Source organism: Cuculus canorus, chromosome 1 (genome assembly GCF_017976375.1).
Source record: "Cuculus canorus isolate bCucCan1 chromosome 1, bCucCan1.pri, whole genome shotgun sequence".
Lineage (NCBI taxonomy): Eukaryota > Metazoa > Chordata > Aves > Cuculiformes > Cuculidae > Cuculus > Cuculus canorus.
This window is the reverse complement of record NC_071401.1, coordinates 122,494,527-122,518,166: the sequence shown is the minus strand read 5'-3', so window position 1 is coordinate 122,518,166 and position 23,640 is coordinate 122,494,527. Positions and strand designations below refer to the sequence as shown.

Sequence of the window (23,640 nt, the reverse complement as noted above, 5' to 3'; positions counted from 1 at the left end):
AGAGATAGTAATCAGACCCAATCGCAAGTGATACGTGACAAGAACATACATCATTTCCTCCCAGTCCCCACATATGGGGGTAGGGGACACAGGAGTCGGGTTTGTTTAGTGTGTTGTACCTCAGGCCACCCCATACTGCTCATGGGCAACAATCAAGGGAGAGGGACATGCATCCACAGCCATATACTACAGCTATCGTACAGAAGGACAGAGGAGAAAGCTTCTACCTTTGCAGCAGATCCAAGGGCACTGATGGAGAGGCTCTGTGAACCAGAAACTGCTGTGACCTAACATCAGCCCTCTGGGAAACAGCTCCAGAAGAAGAGGACAAGGGAGGCATGCTGAAATCCATAGACTGCTCCATATTTTCAGGGTCAATGTTTTTGTGGTGTTTCTGAGGAGCAGTGAGAGACTCCTGTGCTGCTTGTGGGAGAGGAACAGCCCGGTAGTGACACCTGAGACCTCAGCTGCTTCTTATCCCAGAACAGAGCTATTCAGCCAGATGCCAACGTGCATGCATAGCCAAGGACACCGACTGCTTCTCTGTGTCTGTCCACACATCATACCTTAGAAATGATTGATTCATCACCAAGACAAAACAAAAAGCATTGCCTTTTATTCCTGGAGAAATAATTAATTAGATAGGAATATATCACTTCCCAGCTGCTGCTGACTTGCAGTGCTATGAAAACAGGCCAGGACTGCATCTGGATTCCTCTCTGCCCCAAAGCTTTGGTTTTTGGGGAAGATCCACACATGGCCAGTTGCACATTCATGCTTGGACTTGGGGGCATTGAAGAGGGAGAATGTCTCAATAGGCCACAATTTCCAAGGCCCTCCAGGCAAAGTAAACCACTGCCTGGTGTGGTACCTGCTTACTTATACAACCCAGGTACATCTTCACCATGAAGTGTAGTGCCATCCACTAGAAACTGGAGGAAGTAGAGAATGGCAAGAATCTTAATTAGCCTCAGTAATGAGGCTGCGCCAGCAGGACGATGTCCTGCCCAAGACCTAAGACTGTGCAGCACCCCATTGCACTGCAGCATCACCTGCCTTTACCCTGTTCCCGTTGTACCACCAGTATCTGGGCAAGGCTGCCCTCAAACAGACAGTACCCCTTGGGGCCAGTGCTGGGATGGCTGTTACACCTGTTTGGCAGAAGCAGATGTCTAACGTGACACAGAACATGGGGCAGGATCCATGGCATGGCCAGCCCTCTCGACCTTGCTTCCATAATGATCCCTGCTGGGTTTAAATGGCGCTAAACTATTTAAAGCAGAGTTTAGAAAAAGCCATAGGGCTTTCTCACAGCCGAAGACTTGGAGTCAGATTACAAGCAGATTTTTGGATGGAAGCCTCTGGTGCCTTGTTCCCTGCTTCTGCTCCTCTGTTACATCTTCTCTTGTCATGCCACTGTGATAAAGGACATCAGGAAAACACTCAAAAGTCTTCTGGTATTGGTCTTAATGATATGGGCAATGAGAAGAAAATACCCCTTTTTCACCTTCTTTTCATCCCACTTGAATTTTCTGGTCTTCACTGGCTCCTCCACTTTTTTTTTTCTGTCTCCATTTCTATCTAACTTGTCTTCCTCTTCTCCTCAACCCACCCCCACAGCATATGGTGTCCAGGACCGCTTAAGGACAAGGCTCTCCCCTACCCCTGCTGTTTGAGCTCATCCTCAGCCCAGTGAGACAGCAGCCCCCCTCACGCCACTACCAGAAAACAGCTGCAGCAGCACCTCATGCCGTAAGCCATGGCTATGAGCACATGGAGGGCCAACATTTCCTTCCTGAGGAGGAAGCTGACCAGACAAGGCTGAGACTGGCTTACTTTTTTTTGGGGGAAGGGCATTTCTGTTGCTGTGGGGGAGAATTAGCAACCCCAGTGTCACTGGCAATTACACCACTACACTGCCTGAACAGAAGACAAGTGGCATGACTTCACACACAAGATACAAGCCTCAAGGGTTAAATGAACTGAGTTTGCTGAAGGGTTTATCTCAGCTTCAACAGTAGCCAGAAAGCCAGTTACCTGCCCAAGAAGAGCAGCAGCTGATTATCCCACCTGAGCCCTTCGCTGGTTGTGGGTGGCAAATGACTTAGCTATTGGTGACCTCATCCTCTGCTTTTAGATTTGTAAGAAGCCCGGCTTGAATCAGGTCCACACCTTAGTAATGCATGTGAAAATAAAATTATGTTTGAGTAGAGAACAGCTGTGAAATTTGCCTGGTGTTAGATTTTTTTGCTCTAAATTCAATCCAACATATCAAAGCCCTGATCCTGCTAGCATCAAAGAAAGAGGCTATTGAACAACAGAAGTAACTGAACAATTGAAGAACATTTTAGTCCCTGCAAAATGAAACCGACAAAGGAATTTGCACAGCTTCCCACAATCTAGTTACTGAATGACTAAACCAGTTTCTCCTAATCACTTACGAAGTAAAATTATAATCAACTGTAGGATCTGGTATTATGAGTACTCAAGAATGAGATTTTACAAAATAGAAGCTAAAAGCTTTGCAGATCTGTTTCACATCTGTGGCCCAGATATGATCAGCTCCTTCTTGTCCTCTCTTTTAAAGCGTGCCCACAGCATTTGACTTGTGCTGAAGAGAGGTCCAAAGAGATAAGAAATTCTAAGTGTGTCTTAAAACTTTCAGAGAAGCTGAAGAAAATGTGTTTGATTCCTTTCTCCCCACGCACCTAATTTTCATTCATGCTACCTTTTTGAGCAGCAATAAGGAAAATAAAGAGGGAGAGGAGTCGGGGAGGAGAGGACCAAGACTAGGTATCTAAGCAGCTGGAAGTCCAGTGTTTGCCTTCGGAAGAGATTTAAAAATGTTTCAATTCACAGAGAGGCTTCAAGCCTAGAGCAATCCATGGCGTTTCTGTTTTTAAAATCTTTGTATCTTCACATTTCCGAGGATGCTGGAGGCAAAACCACACCTTGTTCTCCCCAGTCTCTTCCACCAGCTTCACATTGCCTCCTCCTTAGTGTAAAGTCTTTCCAGGTTTTGCTGCTTCCTCTGTATTTTAGTACATAAGCAACGTGGATGAACTGAGCTATCCCAAATGTGCCTTTAGAAGGTAAAAGTTATCTTCTGTCTTCCTCTTCTAAACTGCATTTAGTGCTGCCCACACAGAGCCCAAAGACTGGTTGTTCCCTTTGTCTTGGCCAGGGTCCCACCAGCAAATAACCATTCAGCACCTCCTGCAGGCAGGACCCATGGGCTTTGGGAGGCCATCAGGCAGCAGTACAGCTGCATGAGGGCTCTTGGTGTGCCCCGGTTATTTGCATTAGCTGAGCTGGAACTACAGCAAGCCCCTAGTCGTCTACAGAAGTGGATGCCCTTATCAAGTCTCCTGATTTTCAGGGAAGGAAGATCATGTCAGGGATTCTGTACAAGCTGGAGAAGTCGGGGACAAGCTTGAGAAGCAGGGCTGTGAGAACCTCATGAGGTTCAACAAGGCCAAGTGCAAGGTCCTACACCTGGGTCAGGGCAATCCACGATTTCAGTACAGGATGGGGGATGATGTGATTGGGAGCAGACCTGCAGAGAAGGGCTTGGGGGTGCTGGTTGATGAGAAGCTTGACGTGAGCTGGTAACGTGCGCTCACAGCCCAGGAGGCCAAACGTGTCCCGGGCTGCATCAAAAGAAGCACGGCCAGCAGGGCAAGGGAGGGGATTCTGCCCCTCTACTCTGCTCTTGTGAGACCTCATCTGGAGTATTGTGTCCAGCTCTGGAATTCTCAACATAAGAAGGATATGGAGCTGTTGGAACAGGTCCACAGGAAGGCTACAAATATGATCAGAGGGCTGGAGCAACTCCCATACGAGAACAGGCTGAAAGAGTTAGGATTGTTCAGCCCGAAGAAGAGGAGGCTCCAAGGAGATCTTAGCAACCTTCCAGTACCTGAAAGGGGCTACAGAAAAGCTGGGGAGGGGCTGTTTACGAAGATTGGTAGTGATAGGACTAGGAACTGGAGAGGGGCAGATTTAGACTAGACATAAGGATTAATTTCTTCACGACAAGGGTGGTGAGGCACTGGCACGGGTTGCCCAGGGAAGCTGTGGCTGCCCCATCCCTGGAGGTGTTCAAGGCCAGGTTGGATGGGGCCTTGGGCAGCCTGAGCTAGTGGGAGGTGTCCCTGCCATGGCAGGGGGTTGGAACTGGATAATCTTTAAGGTCCCTTTCAACTCAAAGTATTCTATGATTCTTTGGAGTAAGCAGGCAGTCTTGCAGCAGGCCCTAACGTGATCACAGATGATTGTATAAGCAGTACCCAGGGGAAAAACCCACTCATACCAATAATCTTTTCCAAGTTCATCATAGAGAGGAACAGGGATTATGAGGAGAAACAGGAAAACAGCTTTCTTCCTGCTTTAGGTACTCTCCATTTTTCTAGCAAAGTGTCAGCATAAACAAAGACACGTGCTCATAGCAGGGCTGTAAAACTCGTTACAGCATTTCAAAGCAGCTTGGGTAACCTTGTTCACAAATAGTGATTTATGCATATGCAATCACCCTGCTACACCATCGCTACCTGTCTGCAGACATGTTATGTTCAGTGCTCTCTCTTCTCTCAGCACCTCTTGACCCAGCAGGGCATGGATGCTCACAGGAGAAGGGAACAGACACCTCTGCCCCAGTGGATTATCTATCAGTACCAGAAAGGACTGTAACCTAAACCCATCGCCTTCCCAGTCCAACATAAACTCAGGAGTGGTGTTGAAAGTCAAATCAAAGCACTCCGCTTGGCCAACTCCCAGTGTGCCTTCCCTTCCTGCGTACTGTTGTGAGGCATCACATCCTGCTGAGAGATTCCTTCCCCTTGCACCCACTCCACCTGTCCCAAGCTCCAGGGCTTCTGGCTTGCTACACATGCTTTCCCTGGAAAGCCCTTGAGTTCAATCCCTCCCTGTGCCTTCCAGGAGTTCAGATCTGGGGCTGGCACAGCAGTACATAGCACCAGGAGAAGGTATTTCGGGGTTTGAAGCCCTACCCATCTCTACAGTCAAATGTTTCACTGAACTATTAATTTGGCACAACAAGGTGTAGCTAATCCTTCATGCAAGGCTCTAGAGCCAGTTGCCTAAGGCGACAAGTCCCTTACTCAACCCATTTGTTATACCCTGACTCCATGCAGCCCTTTTGCCCCCTATCTTCCCACTCAAGCCCCCAAAGCTGACATCTTCTGACCATTCATAACTGTGAGGCTTTGTCTCTTTACCAGCTGGGGTCAACCAGTCTTCTGCACTGAGCCACACATCAGCCACCAGCCCTACTCAGCATCACATACTCTATCTGCTCTAGTAGCTGTTGCTGTGCTGTCTCAACAGCCTTCTGCCCTTATGGTGATGAAGGGCACTGCAGAAGGGGCACCTTCTTCCCAAGTGACCCTAGACTGGTTACGTTGCTCAGCCAGCAGGTGCCTACCTCTTGTCCAGCACTCTGGGTCTCTCCAAGTGCTGTTTGCCAAGGAAGGTCTTCACCCTCTATCTATCAGAGGTTTGGGTCCATAATACCTAAGCCAACATTGCACCTGAGGCTCCATCACCCCTCAGGGACCCTCACAACTTCAGTGAAAGACTTGGCCAAACCAGAACAATACCCTCAGTTCTATTTTCTGCTGAGCTACGCGCCACAGCCCCTTATGATTCAGATAGCTGAGCTCTGGGCAAAGGCCAGGGCAACTGCTCCCTCTAGCAAAGCCTGTTCCTTCCATTGGTTTCTACCACCCATGGCAGGAAAGGGCCACGAACAGCAGCAATCAGGTGTTGATTCTATACCCGCACTAGGCAACAAACGAAACAGAGTGTGCTGAACTTAAGGACACGACTCTCAAGGCTACAAGCCCAGGATGAGGCTGACAAGCCCTTTATCTTCTTTCTGCCAAATCCCTGCTTCTTACACCTTCCTGCGACACACTTACAGCTGGCTTCCACAAAACCTTTACTCCCACAGCTCCAGCCTTAAAAGTCAGGTCTTCCTCTGAGGGGCAAGGAGGTGAACCAGCAATGGCTCCACACTCATCACACAGGCTCCGCAGCGTTATTTCCTTTCCCTGCCCATCTCCAAGAGCTGCACTGCAAACAGCTCAGGGCTGGGCACTGCCAAAGCAGCAGCCGGATGAGGGGAACAGATCAAAACCAGAGAGATCAAGGGAGGGCCGGAGGCAGGACTGAGCACACCCCCATCCCACCCTTCCTGCTTCCTCCCAGGCTTTAGTTCAGCGCTCTGTAGCCTAAATACATCCATCTCCCCCCAAGCAGAAAATAACCCATTAGGATGTTTTTCTCCACCAGTACTTACAGGTGTGCTGTTTATCTCCACAACTGCTGCATTGTATTTTTTACTGAACAGCAGCATCCTGTGGATTTTTCCAGTAGCTGAAGCCACTGAGATTTACTGGGCAGAGCACAGCTGAAAAGCCCGGTACTCCCTGTTAAAAAGGCCTTTCCTGAAGAGTGGATTCCAAAGAATGTATAAGTAAGAAGGCTGCTCTCGCATTTCTTCAGGTACGGTCTTTCCAAGCTCTCACATGCTGGTGATGGAAATTGGAAGTGGGGAGAGGCACACCCCCAAATGCTGTTGAGGTGAGATCTCTGCCCATTGTTTTAGCTGAACACAGGTTCACATCCGCACAAACAAGAGGCACTGGCTTTTCCTCCTCTCACCACTCCTTCTCCCTTCCAGGGCCAATTAAAGACCTCAGCCATGAATCCTGCACTTCATAATTCATGTAGTGCAAACTACAGGAGAATACAAGAGGCAGAAAAACCTGTTCCCACTCCAGTCATTCCTCCTACCCTCACACCAGCTGCATTTACTCCCCGTCCTTTGAGATTTCAGGTGTTCATAGCAGTCACCTACCAGTCTTTCTTCAGGAGTGATAAATGAGTTTGCATTTTACCGTGGCAGGGCAGATTAGAAAGGTCTAGAACAAGTGTGACAAACCATCAGCCTCAAAAAGGTTAAACCACATGTTTGCACGGCCCCTCCCAGCCATAGCTAAAGAATGCTTGAAGGCCAGAAAAGCTTTCTTTTTTTTGTCTGAAAGGATAAGAGAAAGAGTGCGACAATCAAATCTGGTTTCAGTTTATTTCCAGAATTTTACTGTACAAAATATGCAAAGTGTAAAACGGTTTTATGTTTCAGTTTAAAAACAACAAAACCCCATCCAGATATAACTTAAGAGAACCCAGCTTGGAACAGAACAATTTACTAGGCTAGACCCACAGTGCATTAATGTCACAGACACCAGAAATTTGCTTACTTAAGTTCACGATTAGAAAAGAACAGAAAGACCAGGTACCATTGCAGTTAAAGTCACATGTGCAAAGAAAAAATAAAAAGACAGAGAGAAATGCTGGTTAGTGTCTATTAATTAGAAAACCTTGGCAAAACCCACCTTACTATACACAGTTTGTGTAGAAAAAGTATTACACAGTGATCAAAAGAGGGCAAGGGAAGGGCGTTTTCGCCCACCTCCTTCCCCAAGACACGATTAATGCTGAATCAAAGAAACAGGCACAGAAGAGCGTAAGATTCCTTCACAGTTACGTCTGTGCAGGTAGCGAGCCACAGCATCTCCTCAACCACGCAGGAGATATCCCCAAAGCATGGTTAGCACTGGTGAGGAGGCGCTTGGGAAGCAGCCAGAGGGACGGATTCCCTCTCTGGGCAGAGCAGACACAGGGCAAGGCTGGCTGCCTGCTGCCCGCAGTGCTTCCATACATTACAGGGATAAAAATGCAGTCTCTTGGAGGGATGCAGAGGTGCAGATAACACCAGGGGCACTGCAACCCACCTCAGGAGTATTCCAAAGCAATCTGCACTGGTCACAGAGCAGCTGTCAGAAACGGCAACTTTTGGTCATCATCTATCGGAGGCAGCAGCCTGAACATAGGAGAATGCATATTCCTGTAGAAGAATTCATGGCCCAAAGCCATCTCTTTCAAGAGAACACAAATTTGGGGGATTTTAAATAAAACAAAACCAAACCACACAAAAAAGCTCAACTCCAAGAGCACTTTCTTCTTAACACAATTTAAACACTGAACCCACCAAGCCTGGTGTGAGGCTTTACACGTGTATAATGCACACACCTATAAGGGAAAAAGCACACAGAAACACAAGCTGAATGAGAAAACAGATCCACACACACATCTCACGAACAGCTCTTATATAGCAGGGCAGAGCTGTGTACAACCAAAGAGTAGATTCTGGGATCAGACTACAGCATTTTTGCAGAACACTGCAAGACTTTTGTTTTACCGTTCAGAAGGGCAGATTTACAAGTTTTGGTAAGCAAAATGAAATTGGCTTGGATAGGTTTCCACATTTAGCATGGTATGGATCTTTCCAGTTTCTTCAGCAGCAAGTGTTGGAAACGAGCACATCTCAAGCGAGACTTTTAAAAGCTACTTATTCAGAGCCAATTTCAGAAACTGCTTCCCTGCAGCTTTTGGCATACTTGGCAACATTTGATTCCCAAGGCTTTGCATGGAGATCTCCATCCCAAAGGAAAAGGTTAAAAGACTCCCATGAGAGCTGTATTGCTTTGGACCTCCCCCAAACTTGTGCCTTATGCTGAGCTGCCCTCAAGCTCCAGCTCCAGCACCTCCCACCCCAGCAGGTACTTGCTCTGCCTCACAAAGAAACTTCAGGGAAAAAAACTCAGGGAGGGGAGGTTGAGAGCTGGAGGTGGAATGGCTGAAGTTTCTGCCAGGAAGATTTCAGAGGCAGTAGAAGTCAGCCTAATAGGTGGTAGAGGCTGAAATCAGATCTGCCTTTTTCTACAACACTCCCTTCCCAGTGTGATTGCTCCTGCTGCTTTGAAGGCATCCAGGGCAACACCAGAAGGAGAAATTGACCTTGCTCTGTAAGCAAGTTGTATCACACCACCCTTTCATGCACAGCACATCCCCCTGTTGCCTACAGGGGTGTGCAGGTGGCAACATCTCCCCTCTGCAGGGTGAAAACTGGTAGTTGCAAGCAGCTCCCCCCACCTCCCCAAGCTGACCACAAGAACCAACCCCTATGCTATGGAGGGGAGCGCTAAAATGCTGACATTTTTGAGAGCATTTCCTGCTCTGCTCCCATGAGCAGCAAAGGAGTTTGAGACTTAGGGCAGCCCCACAGAGCCTGCACAAGCATGGCTGCAGCCACATGGCAACAATGGGCTAACTGATGTGGCAACAACCTTTGTCTGGGCTGGTTACAGGACTAGCCCATAAAGCCAGCCTTTGTTAGAAATCCACAGCCATTTCCATCTCCTCCAGAACAGTTGATAGCCTCAGATGCATCTAGTTTTGGAAGATCTCACCATAGTTTGGGATTTAGGCTGAAACAAATCCGAGAGCAAAAACAAAGCCTTTCCAGTATCTGAGCAGCAGACTTGGGAGTCACAGGAAAAACACAGACATGAAAAGGACGAGTGGAGCACCATCACTCCTGGCTAGGCAATGCAGCACCCTATCAAATGAGTCAGTCTCTAGCGAAGGATGTCCAGTGCAAGAAACACTGTCCACTTCAGAACCAGGGTTATCTTATAAACCACTTGAATCTTCAAAAAACACAATTCTCAGCCAGGTACAAGCATCCAGGCTGGGAGAGAGGAGGGAGAATATGTGCAAAGAGACACTGCAGGATAGGAGAGGCATTCAGCGTAAACAGCCTGTGCTTGGCTGGCAAACCCTACAAGCCTTATTTATGCTCAGCTCTTGGCAAGCTCTGCAGAAGTAAGGACTGTAGGATTTGGATCAGAGCTTCATTCCCTGTGACTCAGTTCTTACTCATTAGCTGGCTATAAACAGAGTTAAACAAACCAGTCTGCTCTCACTGCTCAGTATTTTTATAGAGTTTGAATTCCTATAGATGCCACAGATCCATCTGTGGATCTCAAAGCACTTGATGACAAGTGGAGTTTAGGCTCACAACACCCCAGTGAGGTAGGACGGACAGTGATGCCCTGATTTTGAAAGAAGGAGAAACAAAAAACACCCTGAAAAATAAAATGTCATAACCCTCCCTGCCCCCAAAATCCTCAGGAGTCCCAATTCCCCTTTTAATCTGTCCACACCCTTAAGCAGGTTGCATCTCTAAAGAGACCACTGGAAAAGCCAAGTCCTCTCCTTCAGATTTGATCAGGCAAAGCCTTCACGCTGCTGACACAGGGAAGATGGTTTAATATAGGAGTTGGCCCCCATTGACGGTGTCTTTTTCGGCAGCAGGCAGAAAAGGCAGTGCTGAACCACAGCACACAGATAAGGAAGCAGACCTGAAACAAGCACACTCCGCTTCCGTCTGGTTCTCCATGTGTTCAAGGATTTAGCGCAATTAAGACATGAGTTTCCTGAGCAGATACTATCAGACAACTCCCCTCATCGGGGAGGGAAAAGGAAAGGGGAAGGAAATCCTGGGAAAGTAAGAAAGTTTTGCAGAGGTGCCTGTGACAAAGTGATCTCACATACATGACACACTCAAGCCCCTGGCAAAGTAGTTCTTGTCATGGCTTCACAGAAAAGAGAAAATTTAGCCACAGGCAGTAGCCTCCACACAGGCATAAGTGCTCCATAGTCTCCCAAGCTATTCCCAGTCTCTCCCACCTTGCTGTTTATGCATACTATAAAAGCCAGATACATGCATCTTTAGGAGAGCAAACTGTGAGGTACTGTATGCTCCTCTTAATAAACTAATCTATTTTTTCAAAACAGAACACTGAAGGCCACAGTCAATAAAGGAGTCCCCATACAAACTACCAGAAAGCCTGACATAGAACGAAACTCGAACACTAAGCTTAGAGAAGGGAAAACTCTACCTACTTCCCATCTTTTAAGGGACATGGGACTGATCCCATCGCATACAGTGCCATCTAGTTTCTTCACAACCATGTCTGGCACGCTACATGGAGAAGACAGGATCCAGGTGACTACCACACACTTGTAAGAAAGAAAGATGCAGGAGACTGCAGGTGTCACTTGGATGGGAAATCATCACTTTGGATCCTCGCTCACCAGGGTGCTTCCTTGATGCTAAGAGGTGCTGTTGGACACGCAGCTCCATTGCTGCTGAAGCAGGAAGAAGCTGGACCTCCCCTACCCTGTCCCCAGCACCCCTGCTTAAGGTGACTGCTCCCTCCCACCAGCTTGCAGTGAGCACTGGCTAGCCCGCAGCAGCCACACCACGCAGGACTGACAGAGCCCTGCTCCCAGTTGGGCCATCTCACGCTGGTGGGAGTGTCAGGCAGCCCCACAAGCTGTCAGAGGAACTGAGGGAAGGTAAAAGGGAAGAGCTCTCACAGGCCCCTTCAGAAGACAATGCACCTTGGCAGAGAAAGGCACTGGTTTATGTACCTCACTGAACTCAGGCCCCCTCTGTTAAGACGTCGTATGGAAGGCAGGTCTTATCCTGCCAAACAGATATTCGCACAGCAAAAGACTGGGCAGAGTGAATCAAGCATTTGCATTCACATACAAAATCCACTGTCACAGAGCTGGGGGAGAGTCTTGGAGGGATCTGACTGAAGGTAGGTCACTGCCAGCCTCGGAGCTGGCTCCAGAGTCATGCAATGCCCTGTGCATTGCAGTTCAGACACTCATGTAGGCTCATCATTAAAAGCAAACCTTTCAAAACTCCACAAATCTCAGATGACAGAGGTCGCATATGAAAGCTGTACCGACGGGCAAAGGCAGCCTTACAAACCTAACCACAATTCAAGAGCCACACATCTCCCACAGGAGCAGATCCCTGTACTGAGCAGAAACTCCCACAGTACAGAAAGGCCAAGAAAGGCAGGCAGATTTTCAACATTCAGACATAGTTTGGTATTTCTTAGCTATAGCTGAAGGCGTATGGTGGGGAAGGACACACTGCAGTGTTTTTAAAGCACAGCAGTTCTCCAAAGCAAGTGCACGTAGCAGAGATCAGCACTTCTCTGGCTCCTTTCCTCAAGGAGGGAAGTGCTTTTGCCAGTCTTTCCTCCAGATGCACTTGAAGCCGGCTGGAGAGGGAGGCACATTCCTGCCTGCACCCCCTTTCCCCTCAAAGAGGCTGTCAGATGTAGGGAGGGTCTGTGATTTATCTGAGGAGAATCCAGCTACTGACCTACCCTGTCCCAGTGCAAAAACACAGCCCTTGCAGGTGCAAAAGGAAGTGGCAGTAAGGCGGACCCTGAGGGGACTGTGGCTGAAGAAACACATTCAGAAAGCCAGATATGAGGGGAGAGAAACAGGGAGTCGTGGGAGTGCCCAGCACAGATGCAGGCAAGCAGGAGAGAAAGAAGCAGCTGAAAGGTAACAAAGCCATGTCACACAGAAGAGTTTCACTAAGAAGCACTGGTGGAAAAAAAACTAAACGAAAACCAAATGAAAAACTGAAGAACTGTTAAGATGGGCTGATCCAGTTCAAGACAAGCAATTTCAGAGACACAGAGAACAAAAAACCATCCCACTATGCTTGTATGGGTCCAGCGCTGAGAGAGGAGGGCAAATGGAGAGGAGAAAACGAGTAAGTTTTCAGTCTCCAGGTTAGATGGCTCACAGAAGCAGCCCTCATACCCACCCTCCGACACCCTCTCTCCTCTTCGAGTGAACAGGGACTGCAGCCCCAGCCCGTGCAAGAAGGTTTCAACAGCAGAGAGGCGAGCGACACGCTCTCAGAAACAGCTACGGGCAGCAATAGCAGAGACACAAAAGTACAGGCACGCGCATGGCATAAGGCAGTGCTCCTACGGAAATACTGATGTTGCAAACTGTGCGGAGAAAGAGCATGAGATTTACAGTATCCCTGGAAAGGGGGCGGAAAAGAAAAAAATCTGTTCTGTCTCCAAGGCTGAACTAACCGAGCCAAGTCACCCTGTCGCCTCTTAAGATATTTCTTTCTAGATAAGATATCCCAACTCCCCCCCCAACTTTCCAAATAAAGTGCAGATGGTCAAATATTACTGGTCCATCATCTGCCAGTTTCAGTCAGCATTGGGGAAATTAAACCCAAAAGCACAACATTAAAAAAAAAAAAACAACGTCCCCCAACAACCCACCCTCAAAATCCCTTAGACTGAAGTCTCAGACTGTAAGCGGAGGACAAATTTATGAGATTTAGGGTCTATGAACTCTTCTGAGAGTTTGATGAAGGGGATTTTCTTCACATTAACAACAAGGCTAAAGTCCAAGCACTTGAGGACAAAAACAATGCCGTCTTGCAACCCGCTTGTCACTGCTTCCTCGCTGACAAGCGTCCACTGCTTGGAGAACCAGCGATCCCTGTCATACTGGAGGGTTGGGCCTGGGTTGAGGTAACGCTCCAGGAATGCCTGCCAAGAGAGGGACACACATTAGCACTGACCCTGCAACTTTGCTCTGCATCAATGCTCTCTTCCCATCCTCAGCCACAGCTCCGTGAGCACAGGCTTGCCATGCTGCAAATGGTTTCAGCTTCCGCACTTTAGGAGATATCCTCTCCCCAGTCTCTCTCAGCTTTTCAGACCCCAAGAATAGACTCAACCACCAGAAGATCCTCTTTCAGTGCAATCCAGCAAGTTTGCAAAGTTATAGTCCCAACTTCTGCCATCAGCACTGTCATCTGGCAGCAGTTCAGTAAAGCAGAGGCAACTCATCTCCTATAAGCCCCATAACTCATCCCAAAACTGCAGTTCCAGACAACCAGTTGGGATAGCTGTCCCCCCATTATTCAGGCCAAGCTAAGGTAGAAAGTAGAGCTTTCCATTTTTGCAGCCTGACTAAAGTTGCAATACTGAAAGCAGAACAAGTAATACCAATCGATGTTGCTTGTGTTTTGAAGTCTCCTTTGCAATCTTAATGGTAGTAGAGCTCCCCCTTGCATACCTGGGCGAGTTCCCAGGTGGATCCCAGTGTGAGGGTGTTAAGCCTCATCTCTTGACAGCATTTCTGCTCTTAGCATAGCAAGGCCTGGGTAAATGCCCAAGAGTAAATTCTCACATTTCTGACCTTTCTCTAGGATTGTGGAGTGTTTTTAGACAAGAAGGTAGAGAGTGGGATTGTATGATTCATTTCACTTATCATTCAGTCCCTCCCTGTGCCTGCAAGTCAACAGTCACAGTCAGGGTATGAAGCAGCAAACTGACATTTGACCAAGTAGTCCACAAATTACAAACACTGTCAGACAGGGATTTAGAAAATAACTAGAAGAAGTCCATTTGCAACCGTTTGTATCACAGGCAGCAACTATGAAAGCCTCCACCCACCTCCTCTAACAATTTTCTGTTCTGCACACACACAGAGAAATGGGCCATCCCTTTCTCCCTCCTTCCTGCACTAATGCTAGAGACAGCGTTACCTTTGGTGTCATGTTATTTGTGATGCAAAAGGACAAGTGTTGCAAGATGCTCTCCATGCTGTGGTACTGTTGCTGGCGGGTGGTGCGAAGGTACTTCTGCAGAGCTCTTGCCATGGAGGGGAAGATTGCCTGGGCTGCTTCTCGGGGGTCCATCATCTCGCCGGGAGCTTTCTGCTGCTCCTCTGCCTGAAGACGCTTGATGTGAGTGAAAGCTTCTTCTACTGCAACCACAAGCCTGCAGAAGGGAAATCAGGACAGCAAGAGTCACAACAAGAGAGGTAGGATGGGTTTGTGGTGAAGACAGGCTGAGAGTCAGAATTTACAAGTTCTTATTCTCATCTCTGCCACTGACTCACTGCCTGCTGTCAAGCAATTTACATAAAATCTTCTCTACTGGCAGTCTAAGGGGTAGACAGCAGTTTTCCTTTCCCTACCCAAGCAATCCAGCAACTGAGGGTCATAAACCAGGATTAAGACTTTAAAAGCCGGAATATTGTACTTGATTCTGCCAACGCAGCATAAACACAGCTACATGACTCAAACAAGACACAGCTGCCCTTGCATTTAATGCATGTCTTTAAAAGCAATGATTCCAGCATACAGGACTGCAGCGTGAAACGAGGACAGGCAAGCAGTCAGGAAGAAGCTATAAACTAGCATGACCCAAGACACAGACTGCTCTGTGACTATGCTCACAAGCTGCAGTCCGCTCTGATTTACATCAAATGGGTACAGACCTTGTGGTGCTAGATGATTACTCTGCACCCCCTCCACTGAACAGCAATGGGGCTCACGTCTTCAGTCCTAACACTGCAGCTAGAGATGTCCTCTACGAGCCATTCCCATGTTGGCACAGGTGAGCAAACACCAAGATCACACCATAAAAAGGCAAACAGATGCCACTTGACACTTGCAAGTTAGCCCAGGACTAACTAACAAGTAAGGGGCTATACTGCAGTTAGTGAGTAAAAAGCAATGATAATGACAGTCGCCCAACAAAACTCTTTTGGCCCTTCAGACAGGATGTATTTCAAGCCAGATTTCCACTTAAGATACCAACTACTGTCCACATTGCTCTCAATACCCATAGCATCTTAAACCCAGGGAAAGCTGCCTCATGATAAACAGAGGTACAATACACTGCATTCAGACTACGTGTGAGAAACAGCACAAGATGCCTTGACCCCTACCATTTTCTTTAATTTGACATGGGAGGTGAGGGTAAAAATCAGTTCCTAATCTCCTCATGTCTTTTTGTTGCAGCTCTGACCTTTCTCCTTTGAAACATCTGGCCTGGTCTTCCAGTGACTGATGGGTTTTCCTCTGATTAAGCAGCTGTTCTAACCAAACTTGGCAAACAGGATATGCTGGAGTTAGGAAGCTACACTACACAGGAACAAAAGTTTAAGGTTCCTATTGCTCCAAGGCTGGAAGAGAGCCTAAGACAGTGGCTATGGAGCACAGGTAAGACCAAAACAAGCCATGGGAAAACACTGTGCCAGCACTTTCCCAATGAAATATAAACTGCCAAAAGAAAACACAAACCAAGCCAGCTCCTTGGCACATTCCTTTCAAATACAGCTCAGTTCAGGGATGCCTATCTGTAAGCTACTTGCCTCAATCTGTCAGGTATGTTACCTACAAACTGTAATTAGGCTCCAGAGCAAACAGAGGCACTATCTTAGGTCACCTCAACAAAGCACCAACTCTGTAGCCTAAGCGTGACTGGCAGAAAACATATCTATGTTCCAAAATAAAACATAATGGCTTCTGGTCACGTCTTTCCTCCACAACTCATTGAAAAGGGCAGTCAAATTGCCCCTTTCAGTAGTCTGCAAACACAAACGTTCTCCTTGCCCATGAACAGGCAACATCAAATGCTCCATTGATTCTCTCTGTGGATTACTTGAGCTGAGATGACAAGCCTGGGCATGGGGAAAATAATGGGATTTCCTACAGCAAGTAACTACAGATTTGTCAAGCACTGGACTGTTCCCTAATCCATGACATTGCATTAGCTTATCTGCACAGTATACATAAGCTCTGCCTTATGCACGTTCTTCATATAATTCCAGTGGCAAGCTGTCAATATCCCTTATACATTTGGGTTTTGCATGCTTCTTTGCTGTGACAGATTTGCAGCCAACCCCCAGCTACTAATCATGGGTCCCCCAACTCGTCGGAGTCGGCAAGCACGATGTGACTGAGCCCCGTCATGCCAAGAAGTGGCACCCAGGAAGGGACAGCTTTACCTTGCACGGCGTTTTTTCACTCGGCGCTCTTGGTCAGCCTCTTCATAATAGAGCTCATTGTGACTGGAGTCCCTGCGACGGGCTGCGGCTGCAATCATGGCACGGGACTGCCCCGACGCATTGTTACCTGGACCTTTGGATGACCAAAAAGAAGATGAGAAAGGAGGCATTACTGCCACAGGACTGGGGCTAGAATGGAACAGACCAGTATCCCACAGCCTATGTCACAAGTGCTCTGTAGCTCCAGCCTTCCTAGTCAAAGCTATGAACCCTTCCCCAGTCCTCAGGAGCTCTGGTAGCAATCCTGCTAGGCAGCACAAATTTAGAGAGAGGGCTTTGGCACATGGATGAGGGAAGTTAGTTGGGATGAAGGATCTCACACAACATACACAAAGGCAGAGGTGAGGTGCACATGCCAAGGATGCAACTTACCACCCATGATATATGTTTTCAGTTTGAAGGCAAAGGCAGCTGGAACACACCACATTTCAGCAACAAGACAGTCAGTGCGAGAGCACAAGAAGTAAGAGGTTGGAAAGAGGAGAAAGACAAACACAAGAACATCATGAGACATGGAGGTGAATGAATGAAAGCCAAACTCCAGACAGTTACACACACAGAGAAAAGATAAGATGCAGAGGCAGTAGGGTCACCTTGAGACAAAGCACAGGGTTTTCCAGAAAGGCAGATACTGTCAGAGCAGCAGTTCTGCAACAGGGTAGGCTGGGGTCTAAATGTGTAGTAGCTTCTCATGGCACTCTGAGCAGCACCTGCCATTACAACTTTTGTTGCTGTTAAGAGATTCTACACAGCTACAGAAACAGAGAAGCTGGAATCTGCTCTGTAACACTCAGTCAAGTGACAGAGCTGTCTACTACAAGGTCTTAACTAGTGACCTTAAAATAGAGTAGTATGTTCTGCAGCTTCCCCACAAAGCTCTGTCTGTTTGGGCAGAGAGGAAAAAAATATTGCCCCAGAAGAGTCTTCCCACCCTTCTATCTAGATTGAAGACAGAGGTGGGTCTACCCAGAGAGAAAAAGAAGTAGTCTAGGACTGCCTCCAAACCACCAAGAGCTGCTTTTCTAACCACTCTGAAAGCCCACACTCTCAACTGGCAGTCGTTAAGGCCAACCAATTGCACAGACATTCTTAAAATTGTTCTGCTCACGCAAGGGCAACTATTTAATTCTTTCCTAAAAAGCACAAGACAGATTCCAAGACAGAAGCCTTGAAACCCAGCAGTGGGAAGGACAAGCATTCACACAGACAGCTTTTTAAGAGTCTAAACACTTCAGACTTTGTTTGACAGCCCTGAAATGGAGGATATGACTCTAGGGAGACACTAGCTCCCAAATTTGGGTTAGAACTGTAATTTGCCTCATTGATTATGCCTAGCGATGAAATTCCTGGTTTTGAAGGTGAACCTCCCCATTCTGTAAAAGAGAGATTACAGCAAGACGTTTTTCCTTCTTGGCTGCTCCAGTATCAAATACAAAAGCAGCCAACAAATTAGGCTGCCTTAATAGCATTACTGTCTTTTCACATGAAGGGTATTAAGATGTCAGGATGCCAAGGTAAGCTGCAGCCAGAACTACAAACTGCTTTGTAAAATGGATGGGAATCTTCTTAACAACGTGCTTCTAAGCCCCAGATTTCCATGTCTGCATAAGGCAGTGGCATTGCAAAGGGAACAGTCCAGGCAGGCAGTACTGCCCCACAAGGGGAGGCATGAGTTTTCAGGCGCTGGCAGACTCACGAGCCTTACACTCGGAAAAGCCTGCCAGCCACATCTGGAATTTGCTTCTGGTTCCTTCTCTTCCAAAGTTTTGTGAGCTAGCAACTCCTAAGCTACTAATGCTACCAGACCAGCAGTTTTCCCTCCAAACTTAGGAGTCCCAACTTCTGACCAGGTGCTGCAGGAACATACGCCCTGCCACCTCCTGAAGAGATACTGCGGCACAGAAGAAAACACCACAACTAGTAACCAGAACAACACATCCTGCAGCCAGCCTGGCGGGACACTGGATGTGAATGGTGTGAATATACCTGCGGGATCGGGACACCCTCACTTTCCACATACCAGGAGTCATTAAGAGTGAGCAGCTGGAATAAAAGATTTCACCCCTAGGAAAGTGCAGAGCAAGTCTGTTTCCTTCTCCTCTCCAGGTCAATTCATTCTCATCTACCTAAAAGCTTCTTCATTACAGGCAGCAGTGGACACACGACGAGCAAGCCTGGTACTCTCCCCATTCTGCTTCCCTTCACTTTTCCTTTGTCAAGATCTAAACCTCTAATTAATTCTATGGACTCTGGGGTGCTGCATCAGGTTTGGGGAAACATTTAGACAGGTCTTTAAAGGATGTGAAGTCACCAAAAATTAAAACAAAACAAAAAAGCATCAGGCACTGAAAGCAGAACAATTATGTCTCATGTTTTTTCCATATGACAGATATTCTTCATAATTCGGTCTCCAGACCCTGCACACAGAACCTCCTTGCCCAGCTAAGTCTCTTCAGTCTCTTCTCCCTTCCAGTTCTCAAAGCCTTTCAATACTTCGCTATTCATGGGCGGGATGTGCCTTACCACATCTTGTCACAGGACTTCAGCCATCCTTCACAATGAAAGCTTCCCTACGCACCTATGAGTTCTTCAATCAAAGGAATGCACACTTTTATACAGGCTGTAATGGCTGGGCACACCCTGCTTATCAAGCCTAGCTTTCAGTGATAGCTTAAGAGCGTCAAATGATTAATTCCAGTTTTCACTGCTTCGACTGTCCACGGGGATCCACCCAGATAGCCTCCCAAAAGTCCAAAAGTTTGAAACAGATTTGTAGAATGGCAAAGCTCAAGAGGGATAGTTATCTCTCTCTGAATGCCCATGAACTGCTTAGCATCATGATGACTTAGGAGCACAGCCATGCATAAGTCAGGAACAGCTAGCTTAGTGGTAGGCTGCTGCTTCTTCCCAGATTGGTATCAACATCCTTCACCTTCCTGAAGGCTGCTTGTGTAAGTGGCATGGTAAATAATTGAAGTCATTCAGGTTAAAAGTTGTGTTTATTGTATTAGCACTGCCAAGGAATTGACCCAAGGGTGACAAAAAGCAGAGGCTGCCTAAAATAAGCAGTGGTGCTGAAAAGCCTTTGTCGAGCCGTATAATAATTAGGCTTGACCAAAAACTTGACCGTTTCATCTGGCAAAACCAGAAGCCTTATTGTGGGCAATACTCATCTGTACAGTCATCTAGCAGTGGCAAACAGTACTATTAGGAAGGTTTCCAGCAAGAGACAAGGATCTGGCAAAGCAAAAAGGTGAGAACGTGTGCATAACAAAGCATGAAGCCAATCCAGCCCTTCCCCATCCCACCCAGTCTCAGAAAATACATTTCACCTCACCTACCATCAACATTGTAGACTTTCAGGCCAGCCATGTGCTTGGCTGCACGGGATTTGGAGGCTGTTAACAAGCCTGGGTTGTAGACTGTGAAATCTCTGTAGTAATTTTCAAGAACCACCAGTGCAGCTCGCTGGATGCTAAGGAAAAAAGAAACACAAGAAAACCCCCTGAAAATGCATCAAGTTCTTTTGTTTCCTTAAAATAAATAAATACATTAAAACAGCCACATTACAGGGCTGTCATGTCCACAGAACTGTGCAATACACACAGCATTAATTACTCTCTCTAGGATCTGAAATTTCATTTAAGATGCAAGATAAATGTCTCTGCCCTCACCACAATAGGAGGGTGACAGGAAATCCCTAAAGAAGGGCAGTACATAAATTGAAACACTAGGCTGCTTGTAGCTTGGGAAAACACACAATGATAGCTCTGCCCGCCCCAGCTGCAACGTAGAGGCCTCACCCAGGCTGAAGATCACAGCACCACGCTGGTTTTGCTGTAGCTGGCCAGCCTAGAAGGATGGACCAGCTCAGGATGGATGCTCTTTCCTTTGAGTCATTTTCAGCCGCACCTCGTGGCTCCTTAGATCTCCTGCATCTGAGCACTGACAAGAGCCCAAGCTCTTCAGCTTTCACACCAAGATAAAATCGCTGCCTGAGGAGTACAGCTGCCGGAGAAGGGATTACCTCAGTATTGCTTGTTAAATCCCAGGCAAGGGACAGAATATGGAGCAGCAACACTCCCTCTCTCGCTTTGAAGGGATGCCTCTACACAAAATCATGACACACGGAAGCAAAACAGCACACGCAACAGCCGAAGTAACAGCTCAACCCAGAGGTATCTTTGTTTGCAATCATTTCAACCACAGGGAGAGAGGTGTCTGTAGGAACTGCTACTAACACATAAGACAGCATTTCAAAACAAGACAGAGCTATGGTGTTTAAAGAAAGGCAACACACACACAGAGGACCTAGGACATAGCTTTCTCCATGTTGCTCTGGCCCCATGCCCCAGCGTGGTGTCCGTCTGGCAATGCATTCTCACTAAATCACCTAGATCACCATTTCAGCTAGCAGGAGTTTGTCAAAAACCCACAATTAATTTCATTTTGAACCCACAAAAATTATAAAGGAACTGCCAACACGTTTGTTGCCAGTTAACTGTAAAGTTCACACTTGCCAACAAAGCACCTCCTAAAGAAAGCAACCAAGTATTCTCACACCTTACAACATAGGAAGAAAACACTACAAGGATGGTAACATGGGAAAATAAGAAATGAACAAATTAAGACCTAAATTCATTTCAAGGCACACTCCCAGAGGAAAAAATTAAATTTTCTTGCGCCTTGTGCTAATATTAAACTTTTGCATCACATCCCAGTAATTTAAACACACATATACCCTCTGCCATCCTCATTCTCCAGCTGCCCACTCCCACTGATCAGTGAATTAAGCATAGATGCCAGCCCATTCACAAGATTCTAAGAAAGAAGAACAAACCCAGACTTGTTCACTGTGTACCTTCATCATGTGTACCTTCATCAGTCAGCATTATGGTACGGCGCCATGCATTTCATTAGCTGTGTACCTTTTAGATGACACATTCAGCTTTTGAAGCAAATTCCACCTTTGGGACTGTTTGGTGAGGTCTTTTGTATCGCACTAGAACATGTTAAAGAAGCTTTTCTTTTCAGGTGCCAGTCTTTCATATTTCCTCATAACAAGTTTGTTAAAAGCAACCCCACTTAAGCACTCAGCTACTGATACAGAATAAAAAGCCACTATTTAATCAAGGGAATAATCTTCTTTTAATGAAGCAGTACAGACTGACCCACTGCCACACACACATAGACACTGGTACAGAATAAAATTGAAGCCAGTTTATTTCTCCCTGCCAAACTTCTGACTTCTACTGTGAATTCGCTGCAGCTTAAAAACAAAATTTCATAAAAGAAGTCACGTGGCAGCAGCACACATTCCCCCTTCTGACTGCATTCAAACATGACTGAGTTTTTCCATGTCCATTTCCCGAGAAGGTAAAACTCCACAGAGTTTCATCTCAAAATGCAACATTTGGAAAACTAGGATCATCTGGAAACAAGGAGATAAAAATGAACACAGTTATACTCTGCTAATATACTGCACTCCTTTCAGGCAGCACTGCAACTTCCATCCCAGCAGCAGGAAATGTTTGGGAGGTGCTTCATTGACCAAGTAGCTCTATTTGTCCAAAGCACAATGCATCACAGCAGAAAGTAGTTTAATACATACACATTACCCTGGACCCCACAGAGGACGTTATCATCAGGATATCAGCTTTCTCCACCCACTACCCCTTCTATCCCCTCACTAAATAACCTACCCTACAGATTCAATGGCACACACCCCCAAAATCCCAACACAGTCAGCTTTCACATTGCAATAAGCAAACTCCACTGCCCTAAAAATGAAAGCCCAGCTATTTTTTGCTGATGCCAACCTAGAATAGGGTCAGTCCCCCATATGAGATGATACCCCAATCACTCAGAGGGTCTGCTCTCTAGGGAGATAACTGTAATTAAACATCTGCTTCCTAAATTTCTACCAGGCCATTTCTGTCTCACATGTAGTCTAAGCACGGCAGGTTAGAAAGACAGCTGGACTGCCAGCTCTACAAATTCTCTTCGGAAAAAAAAGAAAAGAATTAAAGAGAAGATGCTGCAGACAAGAAAATTAGAAGGGGTCAATAATTAACAGGAGCAAGAGAAAGCTGAATCAGAGTCTTCTGGGCTGTGTTGCTCAACCTCTTCACCCACATCAAGGGGAAGCCTCACCCTGCACAGTGCAGGACAGCCAGCCCTGCCCCAACATAGGAACTGCAAAGCAAAAAGAACCCCCTTCCTAAACACACACAGCCAGCACAAGCCCCACAACGCACTTGTGCAACTCAACGTGTGAGGAGGAGGGTAAACACAAGGAAATAAGCACCTAGAGTAGTCCTGAAGAGTGCACAGGAGCAAACCAAGATGTGGAGGAAGCCTGCCATGTCCCAACAGAAATCAGCTTTTTGGGTCTCTCCACTGCAGGGCAGACTCTCTCCTGCCTGGTGAGCAAGGTGAAGTGGCTGCAGCAAGCCTCCTCTCCACCCACACGCCAGCTCCAATGGAAATGGAAACTGGCAGTCTTCCCAAAGCCCACGTTGGGAGGCTGTTTCCTTGCAGAAGGGTCTGGGGAGGAGTTCAGCACCATGTCGGTCACTGCATTCATTCACCCCGCACTTCAGCAAACAGAGGTTTTCCTTGCCTTTAAGATTCTAAAAGAATGGGGAGGGGCAGGGAACAGAAAGTTTCACTACTTAATTGCCTGTTTGGAGAGGGTCAGAACAAGGATCCTCCCCATGTCCTACTAAGGATAGCAGCCCAATATATTTCAGGCATTGTAACAAACTACCAGAACACAGAAAAGTGGTGTCAGGACACGAAAAGCATTTTCATACAACAGTTCGGAATCTGAAATCCTAGGACATACAACAAAAAAAAACCTTCTGCACAGGTCAGTGACCTTCTGGAAACCCAGTGTTCCTTGTAGGCAACAGTGATAAGGCACAGTATTTTGTTGCATCGCATTTTGTGAAGTTGGAAGGTTGCTCTTTTTGGTTTTTGGCTTTTTTTTAATGATTATTA

The 23,640-nt window shown here is 46.9% G+C and overlaps 1 protein-coding gene across 1 annotated transcript in view; it reads right to left on the bottom strand.

Moving 5' to 3' along the window:
* Positions 1–7,098: 7,098 nt before the first annotated feature.
* The window catches only part of VANGL1 (VANGL planar cell polarity protein 1), a 45,785-nt gene continuing 29,243 nt past the window's right edge, over positions 7,099–23,640 (bottom strand). The window contains exons 5-8 of the mRNA XM_054079856.1: positions 19,980–20,113; positions 16,579–16,711; positions 14,327–14,561; positions 7,099–13,322 (exon numbers count right to left, since the gene is read on the bottom strand). Of these exons, the coding sequence (XP_053935831.1) occupies positions 13,062–13,322; positions 14,327–14,561; positions 16,579–16,711; positions 19,980–20,113 (763 nt within the window). The 3' untranslated portion in view covers positions 7,099–13,061. The remainder of the gene's footprint in view (positions 13,323–14,326; positions 14,562–16,578; positions 16,712–19,979; positions 20,114–23,640) is intronic.